At 36.0% G+C, this 25,913-nt stretch overlaps 7 protein-coding genes across 15 annotated transcripts; 2 read left to right on the top strand and 5 right to left on the bottom strand.

Annotated features, from left to right (window-relative positions):
• Positions 1-364: 364 nt before the first annotated feature.
• On the bottom strand, positions 365-4,811 carry LOC140813841 (CBL-interacting protein kinase 23-like). Of its 4 annotated transcripts, none has more exons than XM_073172598.1 (15): positions 4,167-4,811; positions 3,568-3,630; positions 3,424-3,495; positions 3,215-3,322; positions 3,017-3,097; positions 2,842-2,895; positions 2,635-2,760; positions 2,324-2,413; positions 2,010-2,129; positions 1,805-1,933; positions 1,586-1,702; positions 1,201-1,257; positions 1,015-1,089; positions 809-887; positions 365-592 (listed from the first exon to the last, which is right to left on the bottom strand). In XM_073172598.1, the coding sequence occupies exons 1-15, from the start codon at positions 4,371-4,373 to the stop codon at positions 570-572; spliced, it is 1,401 nt and encodes a 466-aa protein (XP_073028699.1). In that variant the 5' UTR covers positions 4,374-4,811; the 3' UTR covers positions 365-569. The 4 variants fall into 4 exon arrangements, 3 of the variants coding, with proteins under 3 accessions (XP_073028699.1, XP_073028701.1, XP_073028700.1); XM_073172600.1 differs by having other exon boundaries at positions 3,215-3,326; positions 4,167-4,336; XR_012114014.1 differs by having other exon boundaries at positions 563-592; positions 1,201-1,451; positions 4,167-4,809.
• Positions 4,812-6,936: 2,125 nt separating this feature from the next.
• On the bottom strand, positions 6,937-7,371 carry LOC140815716 (glutaredoxin-C1-like). Its single transcript, XM_073174777.1, has one exon. The coding sequence runs from the start codon at positions 7,369-7,371 to the stop codon at positions 6,937-6,939; it is 435 nt and encodes a 144-aa protein (XP_073030878.1).
• A 1,407-nt stretch (positions 7,372-8,778) lies between these two features.
• LOC140813760 (F-box protein At5g46170-like) lies at positions 8,779-11,202 on the bottom strand. 5 transcript variants are annotated; one of them, XR_012114004.1, is made up of 3 exons: positions 9,854-11,202; positions 9,560-9,663; positions 8,779-9,108 (listed from the first exon to the last, which is right to left on the bottom strand). XR_012114004.1 is itself a non-coding variant. In XM_073172471.1 (2 exons), the coding sequence occupies exon 1, from the start codon at positions 11,011-11,013 to the stop codon at positions 9,895-9,897; it is 1,119 nt and encodes a 372-aa protein (XP_073028572.1). In that variant the 5' UTR covers positions 11,014-11,199; the 3' UTR covers positions 8,779-9,108; positions 9,854-9,894. The 5 variants fall into 5 exon arrangements, 1 of the variants encoding a protein (XP_073028572.1); XR_012114005.1 differs by having other exon boundaries at positions 9,571-9,663; XR_012114002.1 differs by having other exon boundaries at positions 9,560-11,201.
• A 544-nt stretch (positions 11,203-11,746) lies between these two features.
• On the top strand, positions 11,747-13,016 carry LOC140813761 (uncharacterized). 2 transcript variants are annotated; one of them, XM_073172472.1, is made up of 2 exons: positions 11,747-11,861; positions 12,538-13,016. In XM_073172472.1, the coding sequence occupies exon 2, from the start codon at positions 12,585-12,587 to the stop codon at positions 12,939-12,941; it is 357 nt and encodes a 118-aa protein (XP_073028573.1). In that variant the 5' UTR covers positions 11,747-11,861; positions 12,538-12,584; the 3' UTR covers positions 12,942-13,016. The 2 variants fall into 2 exon arrangements, with proteins under 2 accessions (XP_073028573.1, XP_073028574.1); XM_073172473.1 differs by having other exon boundaries at positions 11,800-11,861; positions 12,220-13,016.
• A 2,990-nt stretch (positions 13,017-16,006) lies between these two features.
• On the top strand, positions 16,007-17,795 carry LOC140815320 (uncharacterized). The gene has a single exon (XM_073174446.1). The coding sequence runs from the start codon at positions 16,162-16,164 to the stop codon at positions 17,740-17,742; it is 1,581 nt and encodes a 526-aa protein (XP_073030547.1). The 5' UTR covers positions 16,007-16,161; the 3' UTR covers positions 17,743-17,795.
• Positions 17,796-19,390: 1,595 nt separating this feature from the next.
• LOC140815337 (protein TIFY 5A-like) lies at positions 19,391-20,209 on the bottom strand. The gene is made up of 2 exons (XM_073174464.1): positions 19,952-20,209; positions 19,391-19,761 (listed from the first exon to the last, which is right to left on the bottom strand). Exons 1-2 carry the CDS (start codon positions 20,111-20,113, stop codon positions 19,570-19,572), a joined length of 354 nt encoding a protein of 117 aa, XP_073030565.1. The 5' UTR covers positions 20,114-20,209; the 3' UTR covers positions 19,391-19,569.
• A 3,642-nt stretch (positions 20,210-23,851) lies between these two features.
• On the bottom strand, positions 23,852-25,913 carry LOC140815318 (9-cis-epoxycarotenoid dioxygenase NCED2, chloroplastic-like). Its single transcript, XM_073174444.1, is given in 3 exon segments — positions 23,852-23,871; positions 23,902-25,172; positions 25,174-25,913. Coding segments are annotated over 2 exon segments (1,779 nt in total). The 5' UTR covers positions 25,825-25,913; the 3' UTR covers positions 23,852-23,871; positions 23,902-24,044.

Raw genomic sequence — 25,913 nt, 5'->3', positions numbered from 1 at the left:
TGTTATCGATACTTGACAGTCATAATCACTTGATCATCTAGAGAATAAAATCCCAACCATGTGTGATCAAGTTTCATCTCCTCTGTATGCATATGTTGAATTCATCTACACTTCTCCGTTTTTCGTCAACGTGTAAAGAGGCCAACACCAATGATTTCTCTACCAAAATGGGTATTAAATATTTGTTTAAGAGTGTTTGTAGAGGACTTTATGTCGCAATGTAAAAGGTTTGCTTGCTCCAGGTTTTTGACTAAATTTTGGGCAGAAGCACTCGAATGGGGTGAGTCTTGAAATCGCCAAGCAATCTGGTCCAACTAATGGTTTTGCACGGAAGAAAAATAACTCATAGCTCATACAATACGCATACCATATCAAGTAAACTTTCATTAAAAAGATAACAAAATACAGATTGATGCCAGAAAATGTCAATTTCTTGTACACGCACCAAGTTTTTATACCAACTTGTATTTAGTAGCAAGCCGACTGAACCAATATATCCACCTCAAGGCATTAGACGCCAAAGGGCAATCCATTTATTACAACCATAACACAAAGATATATAATCACGATCAAGACTTCGAGGTACCTGCACCTGTGAAAACATAAACATCATGATGTACAGTAGATTTCTCACTAATAGTTTAAAGACGGTGAGAAGAAGCATATGTATCATTTTCTTTTCCGGGGTACCAAACTCGTTTCAGTTTTCTCATCTGACGCGGCTTGAAAATTGGCCATATTGATTGTAGAAAATATTATATCACATTGACTCCTCATTTCCACACTATCACACATTATTCACACTTACCATCATTCACTTCAATGTTCACCTCGTCGCCAGTTTTCCACACAACATCTTTCAACCCAATTGACAGGTTCTTGTAAAACTGCCAACGAGAGAGATTTAAGTCATCATAAATGGATTTTTATAGATAAACGAGAGAGATTTAAGTGGATTTTTATAGATATTTAGAAGATCCTCAATGAAAGGAAATAAATTTCAAGTGTTATTACCTTGTGAAACTCTAATGTATCTCCACCAGTCTTGTGAAGCTGAACAATGTGCAGTGAAGGAGCCAACTCAAAAATCTGCAAGGGCATTTCACAGAAGATAAATACAACCAATCAAATAAAACAACAATTTTCATTTTCCAAATAATCTGCAAGGGAATTTCACAGGTGGTCCTATAAACAACATGCCTCAGTTGCAATTGTTAGGTGACCCTTGCGCCCCGACTTTTCCCCATGAAGTTTCATCTGAGAAGGATGAACATTAGGGAGAGTTTAGACTTGAGACTTTATTTTTGATGAAAAAAGTAGCCCATGAAAGTAACTAAAATCAAAACTTATATTTGACACTAATTTTAGTCACAATAATATGAATTACAACTCTTCGCTTGCTCTTGCTCCCACTTCGTTCCACAATATTGTCACATAGGTTCTAAAATGTTCTGCAGATAATAACAAGAGTTAAGGGTGGCATGTGCCTGGGAAACATGCAAAAGGAAGCCACAGCCCTCCAAAAAAGATTCCTTGACCAAAATGAGAAGAGGTGGTGGGTGGAAGCAGAGAAAGTGTGAATCACCTTGTAGTTCCTCTTCTTCACACCGAAACCTAAGGAACCAGCAGCTTGCTCAATTTTTGAAGCAATCTCATTTGCAGAACATTTGGATGCAAATCTCCTTTCTCGCTTAACAAACCCCTGTACCCATCTAAAATGTTGGGCACATTCCACGAATACTTAAAATAGAGTGATTCCGCCACTCCACTGCAACTATAATTTCTAGTTCATTTATGTACATACCATTTGCTTTTCAAACAGAGAATTGAGATTGAAACCCTGCGAGAAGGAGATAAGCTCAAAGGCAGTCATGATCGCTGGTGGGGTAGGTTGCTGTTCCTCTTGCATTTCCACGACAAAGTCCTGTGAGTCCTGAATGCAAGAAAGAGTAGTTTAGTAAATCTATCTTTAACATTTAAATAATATAAGCTAACATCAAAACACCCACCACTGATTCATTAAAAAGAGCATCAACATCGTCAAGAGCAACTTCCTCGCATTCACATATGGGTTTCATGTATCCTTTTTTGAACCACCCATTTTCGAGAACCTCGGCAATTGTGATCCTCTGATCCACATGGCAAAATCATGTAAGGAAGTTACAGTTGCGGCAAATAGAGATCAGCGGATTTTAGTAAAATAGCTCCAATAAACACAGATTTTTCTGACTGAAAAAGATAAAACGCTTCTGGTTTTGTCCTTCTCTTCCTCTGTCACTGCTCGAAGGGTCATATGTAAATAGCATGAAAGAAGTGAACATACTGCCAATGGATCGGGATCCAATAATCTTTTGATCAAATTCTTGGAGCTGGCAGAAAACCAAGGAGGGCATATGAACTGCGCCGCAAATATCTGACATGATTTGAAATCAAAATTAGTGTGGGTTGAGCATTAAAAACATATATTACAAATTTTCTCTCTCTAGTGTTTTGATACTTAAATTCCATTCAGGTCAAGAGATGTATATTTGCGAGGATGAACAAAGTTCAGGTAAAAAGGAGTACACCCATTAACTCCACAAATTGAAGATGACAGATTTCATGTTAAGCAGAATAATATACAATGATAGTTACCTTTTTGTACAGTACCATAAGATTTGGATCTTTAAAAGGTAAATAACCAGCCATAAGAACAAAAAGTACGACACCACATGACCAAATATCTGCTTTAGCTCCATCATAACCCTTACTTTTAATCACCTAGATAATTTAGTTAGATGATTAAAAGTCTTAGATCGAAAAGAACTTGAGAACGACATGCACCAAAAGCTAATTGCATACCTCTGGAGCAACATAGTTGGGTGTTCCACATGCTGTGTTAAGTAACCCATCTTCCTGACAACAAGATTACAAAATTGAACTTCAATCACAATATAGCATCTTGGCTTACGCTAGATTAAGATTTTGACAAGGTGTCCCCAAAATACAGCAACGGGATAAAGCAAATCGTGCTTACCCATGCTTGCTGAGATAGCGCACTTAATCCAAAGTCAGAGACTTTAAGGACTCCATTGACATTAAGCAGCAGGTTCTCCGGCTATATATTTTAAAAAGAATTTGAGTTGCCCGTCGTATCAACCATCAACTATCAGGACTGTTTTGCACAACTCTTTCCTGAGATGTTGCAAGATTAACATGAAAATTAGAAGCTTACCTTAAGGTCTCTATGGTAAACGCCTCTACTGTGGCAGTAATCTACAGCATTAACTAGCTGCTGAAAATATTTTCTAGCTTCATCTTCCCCGAGCCTACGACTAGTAGCCTTGCTTCGAGAAACCGTTGGGAGTATTGCCATGAGTTACTATTCCTTATAGTCAATCTGTCGTAATTGCAAATTGACAGCTAATAATACTCGTAACTTACAATCTTGTCAAAGAGTTCACCATCATTGACAAATTCCATCACGATGAATATCTTTGACTTGTTGGCCATGACCTGCAGTGCAAATAACTCAAATCAATTTAACAGCCGTTTGCACAAACTTTGCTTGACAAGTTAAATACCAACCTCGTGCATTCGAATGACATTTGGATGCGTTATTAACTTCATGGTTGAAATTTCGCGATTAATCTGCAGGAGCATTAGATTTTAACAAAACAAAGAGAAACAAAACTTACTGGCAACAAGACAATGGAGCACGCCAGAGACCAAAAAGAAAAAAACACGTAGTTCAAATCGTTAACAACACCAGCTCGCTCCCACAGACAAGAATTAGAAAGAGATATGTTTACCAATTCTCACACTCATAACATCCCTACAGAATGATAAGAAACATGAACATCTTTATTCATGCCATGTCCAGCTTGCAAATTCATATTGCTGCAAGTTGATCCAGAAACATTTCGCATCATTGAAGTAGTTTCAGAATTTCAATGCCGAAAGAAGTTGGAAGACCAGAAAGCTACTCTTGGTAAAAATTGGGAAAACATGCCTCAAACATAAGTTTAAAAAGTCAAACCAACTCCTACTGCAAATGAAGAATTGCAGATAGAATATGCAAAAGACCAAACACCCATAACACCAGCATCGCTCAATATTCCGTTAAGCCTAAAGAAACTAGAAAAGAAAAAAAACGAGGGATGGGGGTGGGGGTTATCTATCAGCACCTGGCTAATCATCTTGTGCTTGAGAACTTTAGTTTTATCGATAATCTTGATGGCCATATTCTCGCCAGTCTCCAAGTTCCTTGCGAACTTCACCTTACCAAATGACCCTTCTCCTATTGTTCTTCCAAATTCATACTTTCCCACCCGTGTCCTGCCAGCTGCACTCTCACTACCTGCGCCCCAACCAACACTGGATTTCGATGCCATTTTCTTTTGTAAATCCCGCGTCTGAATATATACGTGTACGTACAGGTTCGACCAAAAAGAAGTCGCCTTTTTACGAGATTCAGAAATATTTTCACTCGCCTTGATTTCAAGTGTGGCTCCTGGTCATTGTGTTAACCCTCCAATAAAAAAATTCTCTTCTTTTATTTCTTGAATTCGAAAACGCTAGAGCCGTTTCTTCTTGCAAGGCTGCCACACCTGAGACTTCTTCACATTCATATTCTCTTCCTGGATTTCCTCACATAAAAGGAAAACAATAAACCAACGATCGGGAATTTATAAATCCATTTTCTCCTCTCTGTAGGATTCCAAATGGCAACCATTGTTGAAACAGAAGAAAATAACGGAAGGCCAAGTAGGGAGAGGCATTAATTTTCCTGATGGAAGTTTGTACGAGTTCAAAGCTTGAATGCAAAAGGTCGCTTTTTTTAAGAAAAAAGAAAAGCCGTGTCAGCCACGGAGTGGAATTCAAGTAACCTAATTTATGGGGAAGATTTAAGGAATTAATCTCCATTCGACTCTAATTTAATCTCATTATTTAAATTTATTTATTCCCTTTTAAAACAACTTTTCTTTAACCACATATCCCCAAACTCATCATAATGACAACAAATATCATTTTTCGAAAATACAAATTTCCATCTTTCCCCAACATTGCAGCCTCCCCAATCCTAAACCGATAAAATCTACAGAGACAAGAAGTAGAAGAAAAGACGAACATGATTTAGCCAAGGAATTTGATAACACTCTTTTTTGATGAGAGGAAATATTTTTAAGACAAAGGAATATTTGGAACACACCTTTGTGGGAAAAAATTAGGATTTTAAAATACTTTTGTGTTATTATTATTATTATTCACACTAACTATTTATTTTTTTCGAAAATTTATATAAAAAAAAAATCTCTTTCACTGTTTTATCCAAAAGTAAATTAGTTTTTGTAACTCAAAATGTTATGTTCAATAAAATATTTATTGTATTTGCGATGTTAATTATTCAACTATATAGTTGTTAACTATGGCATATATTAAGGACATATTTGAAAAAGACAATTTCACTTTGAATATATTTACTTTATCCATATAATAATTATTTATTCAAACCACCAAAGGCAGCCTATTTATTTTTTAATTTTAACCCAATAAGTAATTGGAGGAGATCCCTCCAACCATCTCCCACACGCAATCAATGCGCATCGGACCACATTCAATATAATAATATGATATACAGAAGAATATACTGTATTTGTTTTTATTATTTAACACGACATTCTCATTCTCATTCTCATTCGACTTGTTGACTTTGAAGAGTTTAGCTTTTAACAATTTTACATCAATTTACTTTAAATCTAAAGGAGTCATAGTTTTTCTGTCTTTGAAATAATAAATAAGAAAAGTCTGAAGTTCATTGATTTAGTTGGATCAAGCACGAAGAAGCAGGACTGACTGATCACCAAAATGACCATTGCTCGTAAGATCAGGACAGTGGCCCCCATTAGTTCTCATTTATACTCCTCATGAAAGTGGCATGGGTTCGATCCCTACACCACCCCCTAGATTAGGTTTTTTTTTTTAAAAAAAAAAAAGACAAGTAAGTGCCCATGTGATCTTCAATGAAGGTGGTGGTCCTAATATAATTAAGGTGTTTGCTTCTGTGGATCGATTACTACATAAATAATGTTTCTTTCTTATTTTTCTTCTATATTTTATCCATATATTCTTATATTTTCTAACGTAACTAATAAATATTTTTTACAAAATTGATCAAACTATAACGTTACTATTTTTTTTGAAACTTTAGTATTGATTGTATAATTAATTGTGAACATCATGTCGTAAAAATATTCAAAATATAAACAAAGTAGATATACTGGTTTATCACTAAGGATGTAAACGAACCAAACCGTTTGTGAGCTATTCGAAGCTCGATTCGATAAAAACTCGTTTGATGAGCTCGTTAATATAAACCAACCAAATTCAAGCTTTACAGTATTCCGCTCGTTAGCTCGTGAACATATTTTGTTTAAATAAAAAAAATTTACATCTCAGTAACTTTAGGATAAATTTACATCTCAGTAAAAAATAATAAATTATAAGATTAAAAGTTCGATTTCTTTTTTTAATTTGACATTATATTTATATATGTTTCAAAAATTAGGATAAATTTTTAAAAATGTCACTTTTAGTTGTTTCCATAAAGTATTATATTATAATTTTTGGGGGACAAAAATTATAATATAAGGAAAGTGATATACAAAGACTATATTGTAAAAAATAAAAAGATTAAAATGGCAAGTCGATGGAGCGTCGCTAACACTTTTTAGAGTGTAAATAACACTCTCCATAGTTTGTACGTTATACTATGCATATTTTTTCCGATAACTAGCTAGTTAAACTGTTGTACCTTGAAAAACACACAATATTTATTTTCAATGGTCAATTGATATATATTTATATTTTGTCACGAAAAACTGATTATATTTATTTTTAAAAAGAGAAAATGAGAGCTGGGCAGTAAATTGCCCCCATCGGATGATCCAACAAGATTCAAAGCCAGAGAGCTCCTGCATCCTTGAGTAGAGGAACAAGAGTGCCATTGATGTGGCAAGTCAACACTTTCTCTATGCTACCCAAGAACCTGCCACCCACGAACACAGCCGGCACCACCAGCTGTATATGTGCAGTACCATTGCCGCAACCCGAGAGGTGACAAAGTAGAGTCTGAATGTCTCTGCCAGATTCGTGGTGGTCGAGCTCCACAATGGCGGGGCCAACCCCGAGTCCCAAAAGCAACTGTTTGACAACGTGGCACATGCAGCAGCCGCTGATTGTGAAAACCACCACCGCATTGCTGGACGCCAGCACACTCAGTGTCTCGTACACAGGCTCCCAGTTCGCCGCTTTCACCTCTCCACCAACTCCAACACCACGGCCAATCATCATAGCAGATGACACGATCTTATTATTTGCTGCTCGATTCATTTTTCAACACTTAGATGGATGAGTTAAAAAAATGAAAGGGCGATGATGAGCAAGACAGGAGAAATGAAGAAAGGGTTGTATATATATATGTGCATGAAATAGAAATCGGAACACAATTTATTGGTGAAAGACCAAACAACTTTAAGGGTTTACAAAGCGTTTATAAGAGCATCTCTTTTACATGACAAAGACAGAGTGAGTACTGGAATAAATGATCAGAAAAAGTACGTACCCGGCAATTTCTGCGGCTGTGATTTCTTCTTCCTCGATCTGTCTATAATATAATCCAACTCCTAACCATCTATCCACCATTGGATGGAGTGGACCCTACCTCAACAATTTCTAATCCCTAGCTACGGTGGTGAAAGCACATTTAAGGAGAGCATAATATATCCAATATATATAGAATTCGTATGTCATCATGCTCCGCCATGGATATTGAATTTTAGCCATATACATAAAAATTCTTGGGTTGAGCTAGCGTTAATGTTTTGTACGGAGTCACATCTTCGGGCCGGGGACGTACGTGATTCAGGAACCTGCTGCATATCGATTGATGGATTAAATTTAATAGCGTGGCATGTATTGCATGAATAGATTAAATTGGGTGCATGTATCTTTATTTTCTTTATTAGCCTGATTCTACTTACTAGCTAGCTCGTGTGTTTATTAATCAATAATCTATGATAAAAACCGAAGGTCGACAAGTATTGACCACCAATTCAGAAAATCGGCGTTGGCCTATTCCCATTTTTAGATCCAAGATTTTATACACACGACATACATATACATATATATATATATATATATTCAGTGGCTGGTCTCAACATTTGTGATCCATGAACAAACCCAAACTGATCTTAATTTCTCAAGCTTGGTGACATTAGCTTAATTTAGCTTTCGATCTCCCCCCTTTCTCTGACACTGTTCATTTTCGACGAGCATTGGCTGGATTCCCATTTTGGGTATTCATTTATTGTTCAATTCATTCATTTTATCACAGAATCGAGGCAAGAGAGAGATCTGAGCTAGGACCCCTTTGGTTTTTGCTGTTGAAAGCACCGATAAAAAGACTCGGACACGAGACATGCGTTACTGTTTGACTTAATCAAGTTTGTCAGTGTCACGACACATTATAAAACACGAAGTATCCTATTCATGACGAAACGATCGGCGAATTTTATTGTTAATCGTGTTCAAAATTACTTTTTAATTCCATGTTAAATAAATGATAAAAATTGAGTGATTCATTAAATTATTATTACTTTTTATCAATAAAACAAGAAACATACACTTAATTTAAGGTGGAATATTGGGAACTTCATAGACAAATGCTTCGTGCGAAAGAAAGTTGAGACAGGTTCACATATTTATTGAGGCAGTAAATCAGCTAAAACACGCAGCAGGAATCAGAAGTCGGTCATCGGTTAACCTTTAAACAATCGCAGAAACATAGGATCTCAACGAGTAACATATTTTTACAGAGTGGTAGCTAATACAGGAAGATGGCCAAAAATCCAAACACGGTAATTATCACAAGATAGTCCAGATGAAAGTAGGCACCTATCATCAATAGTTTTACTCTATAAAGTGACAGCTAAAGCTCATAGTCAACCATCGATTGAGATCACACAGTCGTGATAGCCAGCAGCATAGCAAGCTAAACTTCTGTTACTTGTAGTATGTTATTCTCAGAGGAAAAAATTTCGGGCTCCGCTTTTATCCTCCTTGGATTCCCTGGAAAATGCATTGACATGACACATATGAAGCATAATTTTAATTACAGGATTCGCAAGGCAAATACACAACCTAACCAGATATAGTCATGATACAGAGCAGATGTGCGATATTGTTGCAAGTAGAATGTGCACGTGACAGAAGAAATCAATCATCCATGAATGATTTTTTTTAAAAAAATCGAGAATGGAATGAAAAATTACAATGATAGCTCATATATGATGCAACAATGGGCATTTAAAATAGTCTAGGACAAAGAAGTAATCATCAACATGAATGATTCAGTGTTATAGAGCAAGCATATCAAGCAAGGTCTGTGACAGAAGCAAAAGAACACAATTACAGTCAATCAATTAGGGAGCATCTTGATTCTAAGTTGAGACTTTTCATAATGACTTTCAATAATCCAAACAAAGTATTCTTTCCTACAATTCCAGTAAAATAACTGTACATTTGGTTCACACAGCGAGAAAAGATTTCGAGCTTCCAATCAATTCCCACCAAATGAGAATAAACGTTAAACATGTCCTTCAAGCCCAATAATTGATATGCTCACTGACAGAAAAAAGTTGATAGTGAAGTTCACGAATGATTTCAGGTGCAAACACAGTAATTCAAATGTGATACAAGATACCTAAATTATTATCTAACTAAATAGAAAACAAGACAAGAAACAGCTGAAGGTTCGTGATGGAACACAAAAACATCCCAACAAACTTATGAATCTATCTCCTTGGATTTTTACCTCAAACAAATCCATTTGCCAATCTTTTCTCAAACCCCAACTCAAAATGAGTTCATTTCCAAACAATAAGTTATCCTCTTCGCCAACATCCTTGCAGCAGTCCCGAAAGGCTCCTCAAATGCGGAGGCAACCCAATTCCCTTCCGAACCCACGACTTCTATCTTGGACTGCTCGCGAGGCTTAATTGCAACCAAAGTCGCCCCTTTCAGCACCATCCCATTAGGCAACTCCAAATGGGAAGCATACCATAACCGCATATTCAGAGCAGGAACAAGAGTCCTCTTTGATGCTGAGGATGCAGACAACGGCTTCACCCGCAGCTCCTCCAACTGCACTTTATTCATAGATAACACTCCCTGTCCATCCGAGTCGGTCAAAATCAAGCTTTCCAGGGTCTTGTGTTCAGCTATTATAGGCTGCAGCAGATAATGCCTTGCCGAGGCCGCGATCAATGAGCTAATAGTCCACACTACACGCAACTTTAAACCCCCGTTCGTGTAAAAAGACTCTGGTATGTTGCCATTATCAAGCGTTACTCCATTACTGTTATTCCCGATATCAGTATTATCAACACTAGAAGCAGAACCACTATTCAGATTATGGATGACACTCGAAGCGCCAAGAATAACACAATTATGGAGCGTTGACCCAAAATCGGCCCTCCACTTGAGCAAAACACCCGCGTCTATCCCCAATTCGCCACTCGGAAGTGTAATCCGTAGGAGCTTGATTTCGTTAAAATTCTTCAACACTTGAGTAGGGGAATGGTGGGTGACACTGTTTTGCTCGGTTTCGAAGTCGAAATCTTCAGCGAATGAAGGAAGGCGGCGGGTGTTCGGATTAATGAATTGTGTGAAAGATTGAAAGGGCTTGAAGAGTCCGAGGAAGAGGCGAAAGAAAGAGGATATGGGGTGCCGGGATTTGCCAGAGGAGGCAGAGGAATCGTCGTCCGAGATAACGCAATCGACGCGCACGATTATGTTGTCGACCTGAGGAACGAGAGAATGAAAGCGCTTCGAAACAAGGCAGCATCGGCCCAATGATTTCACATCCCCTATTTTGTTAAAGATGACGAGGAGAAGTGAGTCCGGAATTCCGTCGAAAAGATCGATCGGCTCGGGGTGGATTTTACCGCCCAGATCTAATCGAATAGAACCCATTTTCTACAACGCTATATTCAACTAGAACCCTTCCTTATATCTCCGCTCGTGTGTTGTGCAGGCAATATCAAAAAAGGATAAGAAATTGTCGATCCGACGACTAAAGCTCTGAATATGTAAACTCGACTGTTTCTTGCGTTTGAGGGAGACGATGAGAGGAGGAGAAACAAACACGATTAGGGTGTTTTTTTTTTTTTTTTTTTTCCTTTTTCCTGCCTCTTTTACAGTGAACAAGTTTTATCATTCACTGCCTATATACATACATATATATATATATAGTATGTCTATTAAATATTTAAAATTCATTATGATAGATTAATTTTAATAGATTTTGCTTGTAGTCCTACTTTGCGGTAATGCACGGTTGGCTTGATGTAAAAAACTAATGTTGTTTTAGTTGGAAATGCTGATGTTTCTAACGCTAACTAAATTACACAAAGTCAACATATTTGTCAATGAATGAAGTTGATCGTGCTATTTTGTGATATGCGTTGTGTCTTATAAACTAATTATACAAATCAAAGCGGCCACGAGTAATACATATTTGGCATGTAAATACATCAATATTTTTAAATATTTTAAAATCCTTTAATATATCATACTTCAAAATTCTGAGTACACCTTTTTAAGATAAGAGTTAATAAGTAAGTCCATATTTACAAATATCATGTGGCATAGAAAGAATAAACTAGTCTTGGACGTAGTAAAACTACGAAAATACCCCTGCGCAGGGCAACAATAAAAATAAAATGAAAACAGACAGGAGACTTGTACACGGTGCAGCCTCCATTCTCGACGATACAACATTTCGTCCCCAAATTTTTCCTTGATTTGGATTAGCTATCACGGTACGCTCCTCTTTAATTTGTTGGTCTTGTTTCATTATCATGGTTTTTTTTTAACCTTTCGCGGTAATATTAGCGATTGTCAGTTTTGCGTGTAATTGGGGCCAGGTAATTTTATTATTTCTATTTGTTCTTGGAGGATTTTTTGGGTCGGAAAGTTTGGATTTCTCCCCGATGCTTATTCGTATGTTACGTGCTATGCTTCTGTTGTGAATGGAATAAAAATCATCCATGTTCGATTTTTTTTCCCAAAGAAATAAGCGCGCAATATAAAGCGATTGGTCCAACCCTTGCATTTTTGTATATCAGGAACAATAAGTGTGATTCTGGTAATAATTATAGTGGGTGTTTCTTCTTGTAGTAGATGCTCTGTTTCCAGGAACTTTAATTGACGATAAATTTCTGGGGGAAAAATAAGAGAGAGTCAATTATCTTTCATTGGACAATATGTTGTGGCTGCAACTGGAGCTGAGAGGGAAGCGAGTTTAGGGCCATACCTGTTTGTGTGTTTTACAAGCACTTTGTCAACGCAAATGCAGCACTAGCCTATCTTTAATTTGGCGTTTTCGAGTTTGTGTCAACATGTTTAGGATGGTTCCTGCTCCTTTATATATTTCTTGGGGTTCGCTTTCGAAACTTGGTCGCTAATGTTATATCAAACTACTATCATCAACGGCAGCAATTTATACAATTTATTCATCTACTGGCTACTGTCAACGGGAGCGAATGGCTACCACACAACCAGAAGGGATTCCTTTAAATCAGGTGGGAATCCCAAATGTTTCAGAACCAAACAGCTCAAAATATGTAGCCCACGTCAAGAAATTGATCAATCGTCGAATGCTAATTGGAATCCAGGATGGACGGTTCTTTCTGGGCTCCTTCTACTGTGTGGATAAGCAAGGGAACATTATCCTTCAAGATGCAGTGGAGTATCGCAGCACCAGGCGTACTTCTCCTTCCCCAATGGAACATAGGGGTGTCGGTCTCATTCTAATCCCTTTCTCTTGTCGAACTTCCTCTCACGTTGATTGTTCCATTGAAGAACAGTTATCTCTGTTGTCTCTTAAAGAGCACAAATAACATTATTTGCTTTGTAGAGGAGAATGAAAGCTCATAGTTAAATCTACTTCTTGGAAAATGCGTGTCTAAGATTTATTTGTGATGTTCCATGTAATGAATCGTTGTTGCAAAGTTTGATAATGAGTTCGATTTGAGTAAAAATATTAAGAGCCGCATAAGAAACATGTGCTAAAAGAATGCATCTTTAAAAGTAGAGTGTCGTTTCAAAATTACGTAAATATCGATATATGAGGCACAAAGACACCAATTATTAAATAAAAACATTGATTTGTTGAACAAGAAAAGGCGTCTCGAAGGTAATCCACTGGATTCAGGAGCAGTTGACCATCTGAGATTCCTTTCTCAGTTGACAGATAGTCAGCCAAAAAACAGGGTTTGAGTACCAGGCGCCGTCATTATCTATCAGTGCAAGGAGTACCGTATATGATGAGATAAGGTACGGTACAAATTGCTGTGTCGATGGGAATTGCAAGTTCACTCCAGAAGATATTCCACCGCCTGCACAACGGTTCACGACTGAATTCATTCAGGTTGAGTTTGGATTCAGATGGCTAACTTTACAAATATAATATGCATTGTTGACTTGTGGAGCGGTTTTTGGATCATTCAGCTCCTCCCGAAGAAAATGATTGGTCCTAATTGAATGAGTATGAGTAAAGGATCAAATGGAGAATTTATCCTCAAAAGCAGAAAAAATATATTCGGCGAAATCCCATAAATCACAGGAGAGGTGCTTAACATTTAAATAAGTGTATAACAACTCTTTGTGACATATTTTAAATTCGTGAGGTTTCAGACCAAAGCAGACAATATCACAAGTGAGTTGTGCCGTTACATTTGGTATCAGAGTCAGTGTGTGTGGACGATGCCTCTTTAAATTCATGTGATGAAATGGCCGTAGCAGTTGCTCGTTCTGTACATCGGTCACACATGGTCGAACCTCGTTAAGCATTTCATCAATTGTGTTATTATCAGCAGAGAATAGATTCTGGAAATATTCTAATACGACTTCACATATTTTTTCATTCTCTTCGTGTCAGTTCTCATTTAAGGTGTGTGAGCTTATTGACTTGTTTCCTCGACGTTGCCGAAGCATGAAAGAAAAGAGTGTTTCTATTCCCATATTTTATCCAAAACTGTTTTGCCATTTGACATCAATATTTTTCCTCCTATAATAATAATGAAACCATCTGTTCATTAAAAGTTTGAAATGCTTCAATAAAATTTTCACCATATTTGTCTCTCATCGTCTCGACTTGTTGCTCACACTTGTGAATATTTTTAAGAAATTTATTCCCCTGACTATACAGGAAATATAATATTGGTTTGTACAACTTTAATGATGGCCTGGAGAGCAAAAGTTGATGCGGCACCAAACGATGTGACTCAGTGACTGTGTTGGCATTGGTCAATTGAATGCAGAGATCGCGAAGTTAACAAATCTAGCTTCCAACGGGCCTGGGAAAACAAATTGAAAGAAATTAACTGGTTTTATTTAACATGTTATTTAAAATTCTAATTCCAAATATTTGATGGAATAATATATTTTTTTACATACTAAAATAGATATTACGAAATGTTTATGAACAAATTAATTTTCTGAATACATGGAATGTTAAATTTCTGTTTTATTTGGAGGAAATAGAAGTGTGTGTTTGTTTTTTTTGTTTTTGCTAAATTGATATTCTAGGACGGACTAATTGCATCAATAAAAGTCTAAAAACATAAAATTTCCTAAAAAGTATTAATAGACTAATGCATCTTTTGTTTTTCAAAAATAAATCAAATTTCACACCTATAAGTTATAAAAACTCGGACACATTTCCTAATCTGGTAATGAGTTTTAGGTTTGAATTTGAAAAATATGGAATCTAAAATGCTATTAATTAATTTGTATGTATGATGTTTTTCATTTTGTTTTGATTTTTTACTATAGTGTTGATTCAATTATCCCGAAACAAGACGCTAGGAAAGGGGGTACAAGTATCAAGAATCAATGATGATCTAGTCCAATTTTAGTCATAGTGTTATTCGAATGAAATTTGCTTACGGGGACCAATTTTAGAAATTTCCCACCTTGTAAAAGTGCAATGATTTAAATATGAGTAGGTCTCTTGTGACACAATTTCACGAATCTTTATCTTTAAGACTGGTCAACCCTACAAATATTCACAATAAAAAATAATATTCTTAGCATAAAAAGTAGTATTTTTTCATAGATGACACAAATAAAAAATCTGTCTCACAAAATAGGACTCGTGAAACCGTCTCACACAAATTTTTGTCCTCAATTATATATGTTATAAAAAATTTTCTGATTTTCTATTAATATCTCAATTGTAGACTAAGTTTTGATATTGTTGTCCGTCTCTCTTTCATTATAAATATATGAGTAAATTGATGAAAACTACGTAGTGTTTTTCATTAGATTTATTATTATGTGATTTTCATTAGATTTATTATACTCCCAAATAAATAAAGATCGGTGAGTACATACAAATTACAAAAGCTGATATATATCTTATGGCACATCCGACAAATCTACCAATGGAGATGGCTCTCATATTTGATCGTAATTAATTAATTGGTTCATGAAATCAAGAAAAAATCTACGATATTAATTTAGAGGGGGAGAATTAAGGTTTATTTCACCTTACTTTGTGAGGTACGACCCCCATGAGGTGATCAAAGGCCCAGATTTAAACACACATACACCCCATGAAGTGATCAAAGACCCAGATTTAATCACCATGTAAAATCAATGGTTGAGATCCTGTGAGTGCACTGCCCCACAGATAGCATCTACTCTACCGAGAATTAAGGAGGATGGAGTAGTTGTTGGGGGGCCCGTGTACGAATCGCTGGAGCCTGTCAGTAAAATTTTGCTCCTCGGCATGTCTGTTTCATGAGACCAGAGCCTTGTCCCATCATGTTACTACACTGTTTTTAAATACTATTTTTAGTTTTGACTGTTCTGACAATTTTTCGCCATCTTTTACATTATTTAGCAACTGTGATCCCTCACACCATCTCATCTATTTGCATGCTACTCTATCCTCTCACACTCAAAGTTCCTAATCTGGCTAACATGTTGGCCATCTTAGGGTTTCAGTAGCTTTTCCATGCTGCCTTGTCACTGCCATAAGGCTGAGTATAAATGTATGTTAATTAATTTATCCATGTCTGTATCTTTATATGAACTTGACCGTCATTTGTTCTTATGCCCATTAAGTTATGTCCATTAGAAATACATGTTCCACACTTTCATGTATGTCCGCTTAAGTTTTTAGCACACGCAGAAAGGATAGATAGTGTGTGCGCGCGTATCTGTGAAAGAATATTTGTTTCTCTTGATTCCCGAATCATGGCTTTTGTGTCTCTTCTAATTGTTGGGTTTCTCGTGTTTCTATCATCCGATCACAATGAAGTGATGTGCGTGGAAAGTGACGATCGCGGTACGGTGCTGGCGATGGAACTGGAGGAGTTATACGGGCTTTTTGAGGTAATGGGTTCGCTGTTGGAAGACCCCAGTTGGGTTGAATTGCATCCTCTACCATGCACAGAGACTCCCTGGCCTGGTGTGGAGTGTGAGCTTCTTCAAGAAACTTCAACCTTTCATATCACCAAAATTCATGTCGGCCCCGATGATACCACTTCGCCGTGCAAAGATTCTGCTAAAATCTCCGAATCACTCCTCAAGTTGCCTTACCTGAAGACCCTTTCTTTGATTAACTGTTTCACTAAATCGCCTGTTTCTTTGAGCGAGACACTCTTTGGTGCATTGCCTTCTCTAGAGCATCTGGCGCTCGAGTCCAATCCAAGCCTCTCTGGAGAAATCCCTTCCACTATATCAAATCTAACCAGCCTGAAAATTCTGTGCCTTTCTCAAAACAATATGAGTGGTCAAATTCCTAAAGAAATAGGAGGTCTGGTTAACTTGGAACAGCTTGATTTCGGTCACAACAGTTTGACTGGTTCAATCCCTGAAGAAATTGGAATGCTGAAAAGTTTAAGTATATGGGATTTTAGCTGGAATTCTATACATGGAATGGTGCCTAGTTCAGTAGGTGAGATGCAGCTTCTTGAAAAGATTGATTTGGGATCCAACAAACTTCAAGGAAGACTGCCTCAGGAGTTGGGGAAATTGAAGCGCTTGGTTTTGCTGGATTTTAGTAATAACTCCTTGACAGGACCAATGCCTGAAAATTTATTAGATTTGCAGCAGTTGCAATACCTAATAATGGAGGGAAACCCAATAAATACAAGCATCCCTTCATTTATTGGTGCCCTAAATAAGCTCACAATGATAAGCTTCTCAGGGTGTGGACTCACAGGCTCGATTCCAACCATATTTTCAAAACTAACAAATTTAACCGCACTGTATCTGTGTAACAACAGTTTAACTGGTACAGTTCCTCAAGAATTGGGTAGCCTACCAAACATGGATCTTCTAAATTTAAGCAGGAATCAGCTTACTGGGGAGCTGCTATTTCCCCAAGATTTCATTACCAGGCTTGGAAATAAGCTCGATATCAGAGAAAACAATGGATTGTGCACAAATAAAATGGAGCAAAATGACAAGCAAATCAGTTCAACATTGTTTCAAAACCCTTCATGCTCAAGTTCATTATTTCCTGCAGATAGCAACGAAACCTGGGCTGGAGAAAACCCGGAGAATTCTCAGGACATGAAGCCGACTTTGTACCAAGGTGATATGAGTTCATATTCTCCTGGGCGGGACAAAAAGTTCGTCTTTTTTACAAGTATCCTCCTGTTTCTGTTGTTTCATTTGCTGAATTAATGTATTCGATGGTTTTCTTGGAAAACGATGATTCATGATGTCAGCATTTAAACTTAAGAAAAAATGCATGTTAGAATTTGTTACACAAATACGTGAAAAACTAGTTACTGAAGTGAAAGAAAAGCCGATGGCCTTAACAATCACATTCTTATTGGATTTTTGGTTTTCTAATTGTTCTTTTGTTTTTGAAGTAGATTTTGTTTTGATGCTCTGAATCCATTATTATTGTTGTTGTTGTGTATGGATTTGATGCTTGAGTCCCATCAGGGGTAGTTGCTATCTATCGCTGGCAGCGTTTTTTTTTTTTCTTTTCAAGAATTGGTTTTTTTCTTGGGTGGGTTGGGTCAGGACCCATTTCATAAATGCGGTGACCTTAGGATTTAAATCCAACGGACGTTGATAGATTTGGCCCACACACTAATTGCCAAAGATTTTTGTCGTTAATAACAGGTATTCTCAAGCAAAAGGCCCCAAAACTTAGAGTTAATTTATTGTAGTCCCCAAAGTTTCTTATTCAAAAACGCTACTAAAAGTTTTCATTCAAATTATTTTCAACTTTTTAAACTCGAAATTAATTGTTTTCTTTATTAAATATTTTGTAAAAATAGTTCTGGGAAAAAAAATAATAGAGATTGTATTTATGGAAGAAAAAGTTTTATGAAATAAATTTTTTTATGTCATTTTTTAGAATGAAAATTGATAAAATATTCATATAGTTAGATGTCACATATCAATGAATTAAAATATCGATAATTATATATATAGATTCGGACAGTTTTCTCCCTTTGAATTAGATTTTGGGTTGGAATTAGACTCGAGTCTATGTTAAGACATCTAACACATGTATCTAAATCTAAAAAATTCTAATTAAAATGAAACTATTTGTCCTTATTTCCCAGGATTAATCTTCTAGGTAGGATAGGCAATTCGGATTTACTAATGATCCAATAATTGATATTAATAATGGACAAGTGAGTGTAATTTTTTGATCACACATACAAGAGAAATTGAGTTTGAGCACAACGAGCCGACTCTCTAAATAAATCGAAGAAACGAATTCCAACTTCCATTTATTTCCTAAAAAAAGTATCGGGTGAATCAGAAATTGATGTCCAAATTTCCCAATCAATATTATTACATATGAAGTATGCTTCAAATTTGCAAGAAGTTAGATTGAATTAAATTTGAAACTCGATAATTTCAGTATAAACAATAACTTTAAAATCTGTAATAATACTATTTTAAAGTTTATACTAGTCGTATATTGGGAAACATTATATATTATCAATAATCATAATTAAGCACCAAACGTGATGATAACACTTAAAAAATATATACTCACCCAAAAAGATAGACTTATATATTCCAAGAAAAGCACCAGCAATAATTATTTATTTAATTTATGGTGTGGAATATAATCAAGTTTTAATTTATTTATTGGGAAAATTGATGAGATGCGGAATAAAAATACCTTTGCCGTTAATTTGGTGTAGAATTTATTTATTTTTTTCTATTTTATCGGAAACTTGACAGCATACTTTTGCCCCTAAAACTCATATATATAGCCTTTTTATATATGTGTGATAGTGAGAGATCTTTCTGTCTTAGCTTAATTTATGCTGAAATAAACATACACCTAAATCTTGAAAATCCTGCGATATCATGTTGCTTCGGAACCATTAAATATATCATTAGAAAAAATAATAACAAATCTTAGATTAATACGAAATAATTAATATAAGGAATCAAACAAAAGACATATCCACTAGGAATGGATCAAAGTTGAGCTAAAATATTTGGCTCTGATCCCCACAATTGATTAAATATTTAATTTGGATGTCCAGAATTAACTGGATAAGGAGAAGTTTCTTGGGATCTAGTCTTTCTCTTCTGAAGAAACCTTTGCAGTGATCTCTTCATATACAGGCCCGTTGTCGGGCTGCAAAGAGGCGAATTTAGTTTGGATCCCGGCGATTTTTCTTCCATTTCACGGCTTGCAAGCAGTATAATCGCTCGAGCCTGCGTCGTATATAAATATATATCATGAAATTCATCTCTCTTTTCAGAGCAAATTACATGAATGAGTATTCAATTCTCCCTCCCTTTCAAAATATCTCAAATAAACTTTTACTTGTACCGTAGAATTTCGACACATATATATATATATAGTCTTTGTTAAGGATAGATAGATAATACGTAGAATTTGTACCTGAAGTTCTGTAACATCGGACACACAAACCTCGCCTTTGTAGAAAACGGTGAGCTCCTTGTAGATTGGATTTGGAGTCTGTCCTCCAATATTGATGTCATTGGAGAAGACAGGATGTGCCGGCTTAACAAGCCTGAGCTCCAAATTACAGTTCCTTTTCATCTCTATTCACACACACGCAAACACATGCATGTATGTGTGTGTATATATATATATATATATATACATGCAAGGTACAGGAATTAGAATTCGGCAGGAAGCTGGGTGAAGAGAACGAATATATATACATATAGAGTCGTGATTGGGGAGGTGGAGCTGGCGCATATTATTGTAGTAACGCTACGAATACAATTCAATCACGAAAGTGGCACAAGGGAAAATGTGAAGAAGATGCAGAAAAAGTTCACGTGTTTCACGAGGTTTTGGTGTGACTAGCCACATTCTAGCTACTGCCGTGCGTACTAAATTAATTAACTCCACGTGTTTTCTTTTCTTATTTAATTTCCATGTGCAATTCATATCGGTTCATAAATTTTCAAGTTATCCATTTGTTTTGATGAACAAAAATTTGAGTAAAAATTGCATATCAAATTATACAATTTTAATAATAATAATAATAATAATAATAATAATAATAATAATAATAATAATAATAATAATAATAATTGTTGTATATTTTAAATATGTATGAGATGTACATGTGTCGTTTGGCAATCATATCTAAATCAAATTCATCAATTCAAATATAATTTAAATAAATTTGTGTTCTACTTTATGAAAATGAATTTTAAAAGATTGTAGGTTTGGTACGACGACAAGTTTGGAAAATATTGCAATAAAAACTCCCATAATTTTTTACAATTATAATATTATATTCATTTTAATATAAACAAAGTAATAATATAAAGCGTGCACAGGGTATTTTACTCATTTTTTTGACAAATCTTACATATGCATTACACTTTTATATTATATGTTTCTTTTTGGTTACTCTCATCTTTGTTGCATATTTGAAGTTAATATATAGTATTTTATAATTCTATTGAACTGTACGGGTGCATTACGTATGTAAGGTACCTACTTTTATTTCAAATTACATTTAAAATACTTATAACTTACGACTCCACGAGGGATGAAGATTATTTTGTACATTCATTAAATAAATTAAACTCATTTTGGTTAGCTGTAATTAATTAATTGACCCTTAATTAATTTTCCAACAGGTGAATTAAATGAATGCAGGCCAATGGGCAAGAGTTCCACCGAATCAGAAATTCTATTTCATGAATGGAAAAGGTGGGAGGATATGTGTGCAAATCTAAACGTGGTCTTTGGAATATTGGAGAAGACAAACCATCAACCCTTGAATTTAGTGCCACCGCGGATTGTCTGCCATACTATTATATCATTTATTTATTTTTCAAACGATTTTTCATGTGCAAATTATCTATTGGTTTATTTGGATGAATTAATTCGTCGGTAGATTTTAAATCTGCAAACTAGTTAGTTATTTTTTGTGTTATTTTAATAGCTTTCAATCTATCTCAATATGAAGTATGAAGAGATTCAAATCTTCTTTTTAAATATTTTTTCAAATTTAAACCCGCAGTCCAAATACACGTTTAGTTTCTCTCCTTTTGTATTGGGTATTTTGTTATCTAAATTTTTTTAAAAAATTTACCTTTTGCAGTGTATTTCAAATATTAATTCAATCAAATGAATATCAAAATATAACAAATTGGAGGTTTTTACCGATTTGTAAAAACCATATTTTAGTGGTTTCTAAGCCATATCTATCAACCAGACAAGTTACGAAGTGCTTTCAGGAATAACAGCAACATCAGGAGTGATTGGCGAAATTATCTTCCCCAAAGAGATGTTGACAAATATAGCTATATATGCAACCTTAGTTATAATTAGGGTTTGATTATAGTTGTTGGAGTATGATATGTTAGTAATAACAGTATGATGGTTATGTCGTCTACATCGGAGTTTAGGATTCTAGGCCAGTTTTTAATGTTGTTCGATCCAATTGACCTACATCTACGAGCTACGAGGTCACGCCCAACTATTAAGAAAATCTACTAAACTCGATAATGTTACGATCATTAAAAGACTCCATATTTTCTTATGATGTTTTTATGATGAACACGCTCGGTAGACATCACTTGGTGAACACCAATCTTATTCAATATTCGTCAAGTCGAACTTCTTTCGGTACAATGTTGTGGTTTTGTAGGATAATATAATGTTGTTGTTTTTGTTGGTATTTGCTAGGAGATTTTGTCATGTTTGAGGTGCCGCGTGGACGTACGTGGAGAGTAAGATTCCCGACAATTTTTTTGTTTCTCTATTCTACGATGTATTTTCTTGCACGGAAATGTTTCACGGGGCAAAGAGCCATCCATGGACGCAGAAACTCCAACCATTATTGGTAAGAGCTAAACTGGACGAAGATTATTAATCAGGAGAAGGATTCAGAATTCACATGGAATAGTTTATAGTTTAGCAATTTTAATAGTCAAAACTTAATCGTACGTCAGTCATTGCTCTGTTTCAATGAATATAGAAACACCACTCGAGCTGTGATATTTTAAATTTAAAAATCCTATTCCTTTTCTATAAAAGACACGAAGATAATTAGTGCTTTTAGCTAACAACGAGTGAGGTTAATTCACTGCCTGATCATTTGACCAAATACAATATGTATATAAAAAAGATGTATTTGGCTTAGTTCCAGGGATTTTGGCAATATTATTGGAACATAAATCTTCTGTCACACGGTTTAGCTTGTTGATGTATGTCGCGTAATATTTTTGACAAATCTAAATTTTTGATTACATGTATAGTGCACCATGCATATGGCAGGAAACTTCACGTGAACTTCATGCTGCCCAGATATGGCTTTTTTATTATTATTTTTTTTGTCTGGTTGATTTTGCTTGCGTAATTTTCTGAGGCAAAATCCTCAAAGTCAGCGCAAATTTGGATTTGAGGGTTGACATCTACGTTCTCTTGATTTGCTTACGGACCTTAACTTTTTCTTTGGTTGTCTTTATCTTATATATGAAACAGATGGCCATCTTCCTTTTAAGTTTTCATATATTACCTATTAAATTTCGTCTCACTTTAATTTTTATTATCATTATTATTCATGAAAAACATCTTTAAAAAAGTAATGGTTTGAATTGAATGTCCGGCCGGCAAATTTCTTTTTTTTTTTAAAGAAGGTATTAATGGTTTAGGCGGAGGTGTGTGTTGTTTCTTTAATTAATGAAACTAAACTTGATCTTTCTTTCTTTCTTTCTATCCTAGAATAAAATTTGAAATTCTGATTATTTGCCATGGGCCGGGCCATATATTGCCTAGGAAAATATCTTCCATAGTACACATTTATGATCCATCGAGGACTTTTCACGCCAGCTTACGTCATAATTAAATTGGTCGATCGGGAATTAATAAATGCATCAAATGATTGTTATATATAGTGATTTTCCTATCTTTTTTATGAACTCAAAAGTATATATAGATAATGTTAATATGAGATAAAGTTGTTTTATTTTAGTTACGAATTTACTAAAACAGGAAATGCAAAAAATTCCCACATTTTTGTTTGATAGAGATTTTTTTTTTGTTGTAAAATCCAATTTAGAATCTCACATTTAATAAATAATATATAATTTGTCTTAAAATATTTTGATATTAAAAAAATTAGAAATTATATTAAAATTGATTTTAATAATATATTATTAGAATAATTAAATTTGAAATATGACAAAATGTTATTAATATTATTTTTGATACGATCGTTTAAAAATTCAAATAAAAAGAAACAGAAACACATTAAAATGTGAAATGAGATGGAGTAATTAAAAAGAAAATTACAGGAAAACAGAAACCAGCTGAGCTTCATCAACGATCTGTAATATCTAAAGCCTCAAAACACAAACAAACAAACAAAAATATCTAAAATTTACACTCCCCACCAAAAGAAAAGAGCTAAAATCAGTTCAAAAGGGGAGAGTCCGGGGAAGTTGCTGCAAATATACAAATCCCTCTGGCATCTCTTCCCTCCATTAGCGTATATATCTAACTACACTTGATTTTCTAAGTCCTTAGAGCTTATGAATGTGCCGTGAAATCCGTATGGAACTCTCGACGGAAGATTTATCGAAGCTTCCAGCTTTAGTGTAATCGCGTTTATGATCTGTAGCTCTGATTTCCACACTTTTTCATCATGCACGAATGAAAGAATATACCCATCATCTTCACTTTCTAAACTCGAATTTCTTGGCACAAAAAACGGCTCCCCGCCGTATCTTCGGTCGCCGTAGATGAATTTCTCGACTTTACCTGTTGAAAGGTCGACTTTTGCGAAACCTGAAACATTGGGCCATGGCTCAGCAATGGCAAGATAAGCGTACCTTGTTTTTCTGCCGAGCAGGTTCCTGTTCACCATTCCTGCCTCTAAATTTATTTGTTCAGAGGATGGGATCATGGGCTTCTTTTTTGATTCCCCGGTTTTAAAATTCAACCGGATTTCTGATAAAACGCTCTTCAAATTTTCAGTGCATTCGTTGAAAATGGAGTCGGGCGGAGTCATGCATGAGCCGATCACCACCACTTCTTCGTTCTCCGGCTCCTCCCAAGCATTCCACAAGTGAAAGCAAAAGGTATCCGGACACTCAATCCATATTATGCCTTCAGAATTTTGGGCAGTTTTTGATAAGATTCCGAATCTGGATCTCTTGTTCTTGTCATATACAACTGGGGAGCCCTTGTTGATCATCTCTTGAAGCTTGAACACCACTTGCTGGTCGGGAATTACTACAAAATTTTCAGTTATGGCGAAATCGTGCATCATGGTGGGGACATCTAGCGGTATCTCTACATCTGGTGATTTCTTTCCATCGGTTGAGAATTTGAAGTATTTGAGGTATGGCTTCTGGACGACGTCGTAGCTCAAAGCAAAAAGCTCCCCAGAAACAGGATCCATTTTGGGGTGAGCTATCATCGTGTTCTGCAATTGCTCTGAAAAATCGTAACGCCCAATTGTTTCAAGATCGCCAGTGGGATTGATCCGCACTTGATAAGGAAGATCATCTTCGGACATCGCTAAAAGTCTTCGATTGAAATATACCAATCCCGCGTTCGCCACCCCAATTCCTTGGCTATGATCCAGCAACCGGAATAAGCCTCGGGTGTAGAATAGCAACAGCCGAGGCGATACCTGAATGCCCGTGGAGCTCTCCAATGGCTTTCGGGAAAATGGGCCGGCCCAACTCACGTTCTTGGACCAGCCTTTGAGTCTCTGTGAACCGGCAAGCGTAGCCAATGGAGTCTTTTCCGTCTATGGTGACGGCATGAATCATGCCGTCGCCGTCAAATAAGTGGTGTCCGGAAAGTGGTTCGTGTAAAGGGTTGGCGCCGTTTCTTAAATAAACGCCATGAACACATTCGGGGATTGTCCCGACGACGTGAAGGTTATGCCGGACAGGTTGTTCCGGCACCGGAGCAAAATTCCCGGCGATTTGGACTCGTGGGTCGGACGTTTTAGGCAGTGGATTCTGGCGCTCTCGTGAAATCAACGCGCTTTCCACAAAGTCCAGAGCTTTAGCTGCAGCTTTTTGTAGAATGTTCCATTGCTGCGGAAATGGTGTGGCCACCGATCGATCAGTACCCAGGTCCAATTCTGGCGTCTTGGGGAAAGTGAGTAGAGAAGGTGCGTGCAGAGCACAGTTGATTTGAGCTCTTCTTGTGGGATTTCTCATTGAAATTGTGTTAGAAGTAAAGGACAATTGAACATGAGATTTGGTTGAAATTGGTTGAGAAACATGGGCTGTAGCCCATGAACTTGAGCTTGTTTGTGCCATCGAAGAGACGGAGAGAAAATTAGTAGAGAAAGAGAAGTGAGTTTTAGCCTTCAATCTATGGGGACTGAGAGAGAGAGGAAGGGGTTTAA

The sequence above is a fragment of the Primulina eburnea genome, chromosome 15 (genome assembly GCF_022965805.1).
Source record: "Primulina eburnea isolate SZY01 chromosome 15, ASM2296580v1, whole genome shotgun sequence".
Taxonomy (NCBI): domain Eukaryota; kingdom Viridiplantae; phylum Streptophyta; class Magnoliopsida; order Lamiales; family Gesneriaceae; genus Primulina; species Primulina eburnea.
This window is presented reverse-complemented; position numbering and strand designations above follow the sequence as displayed.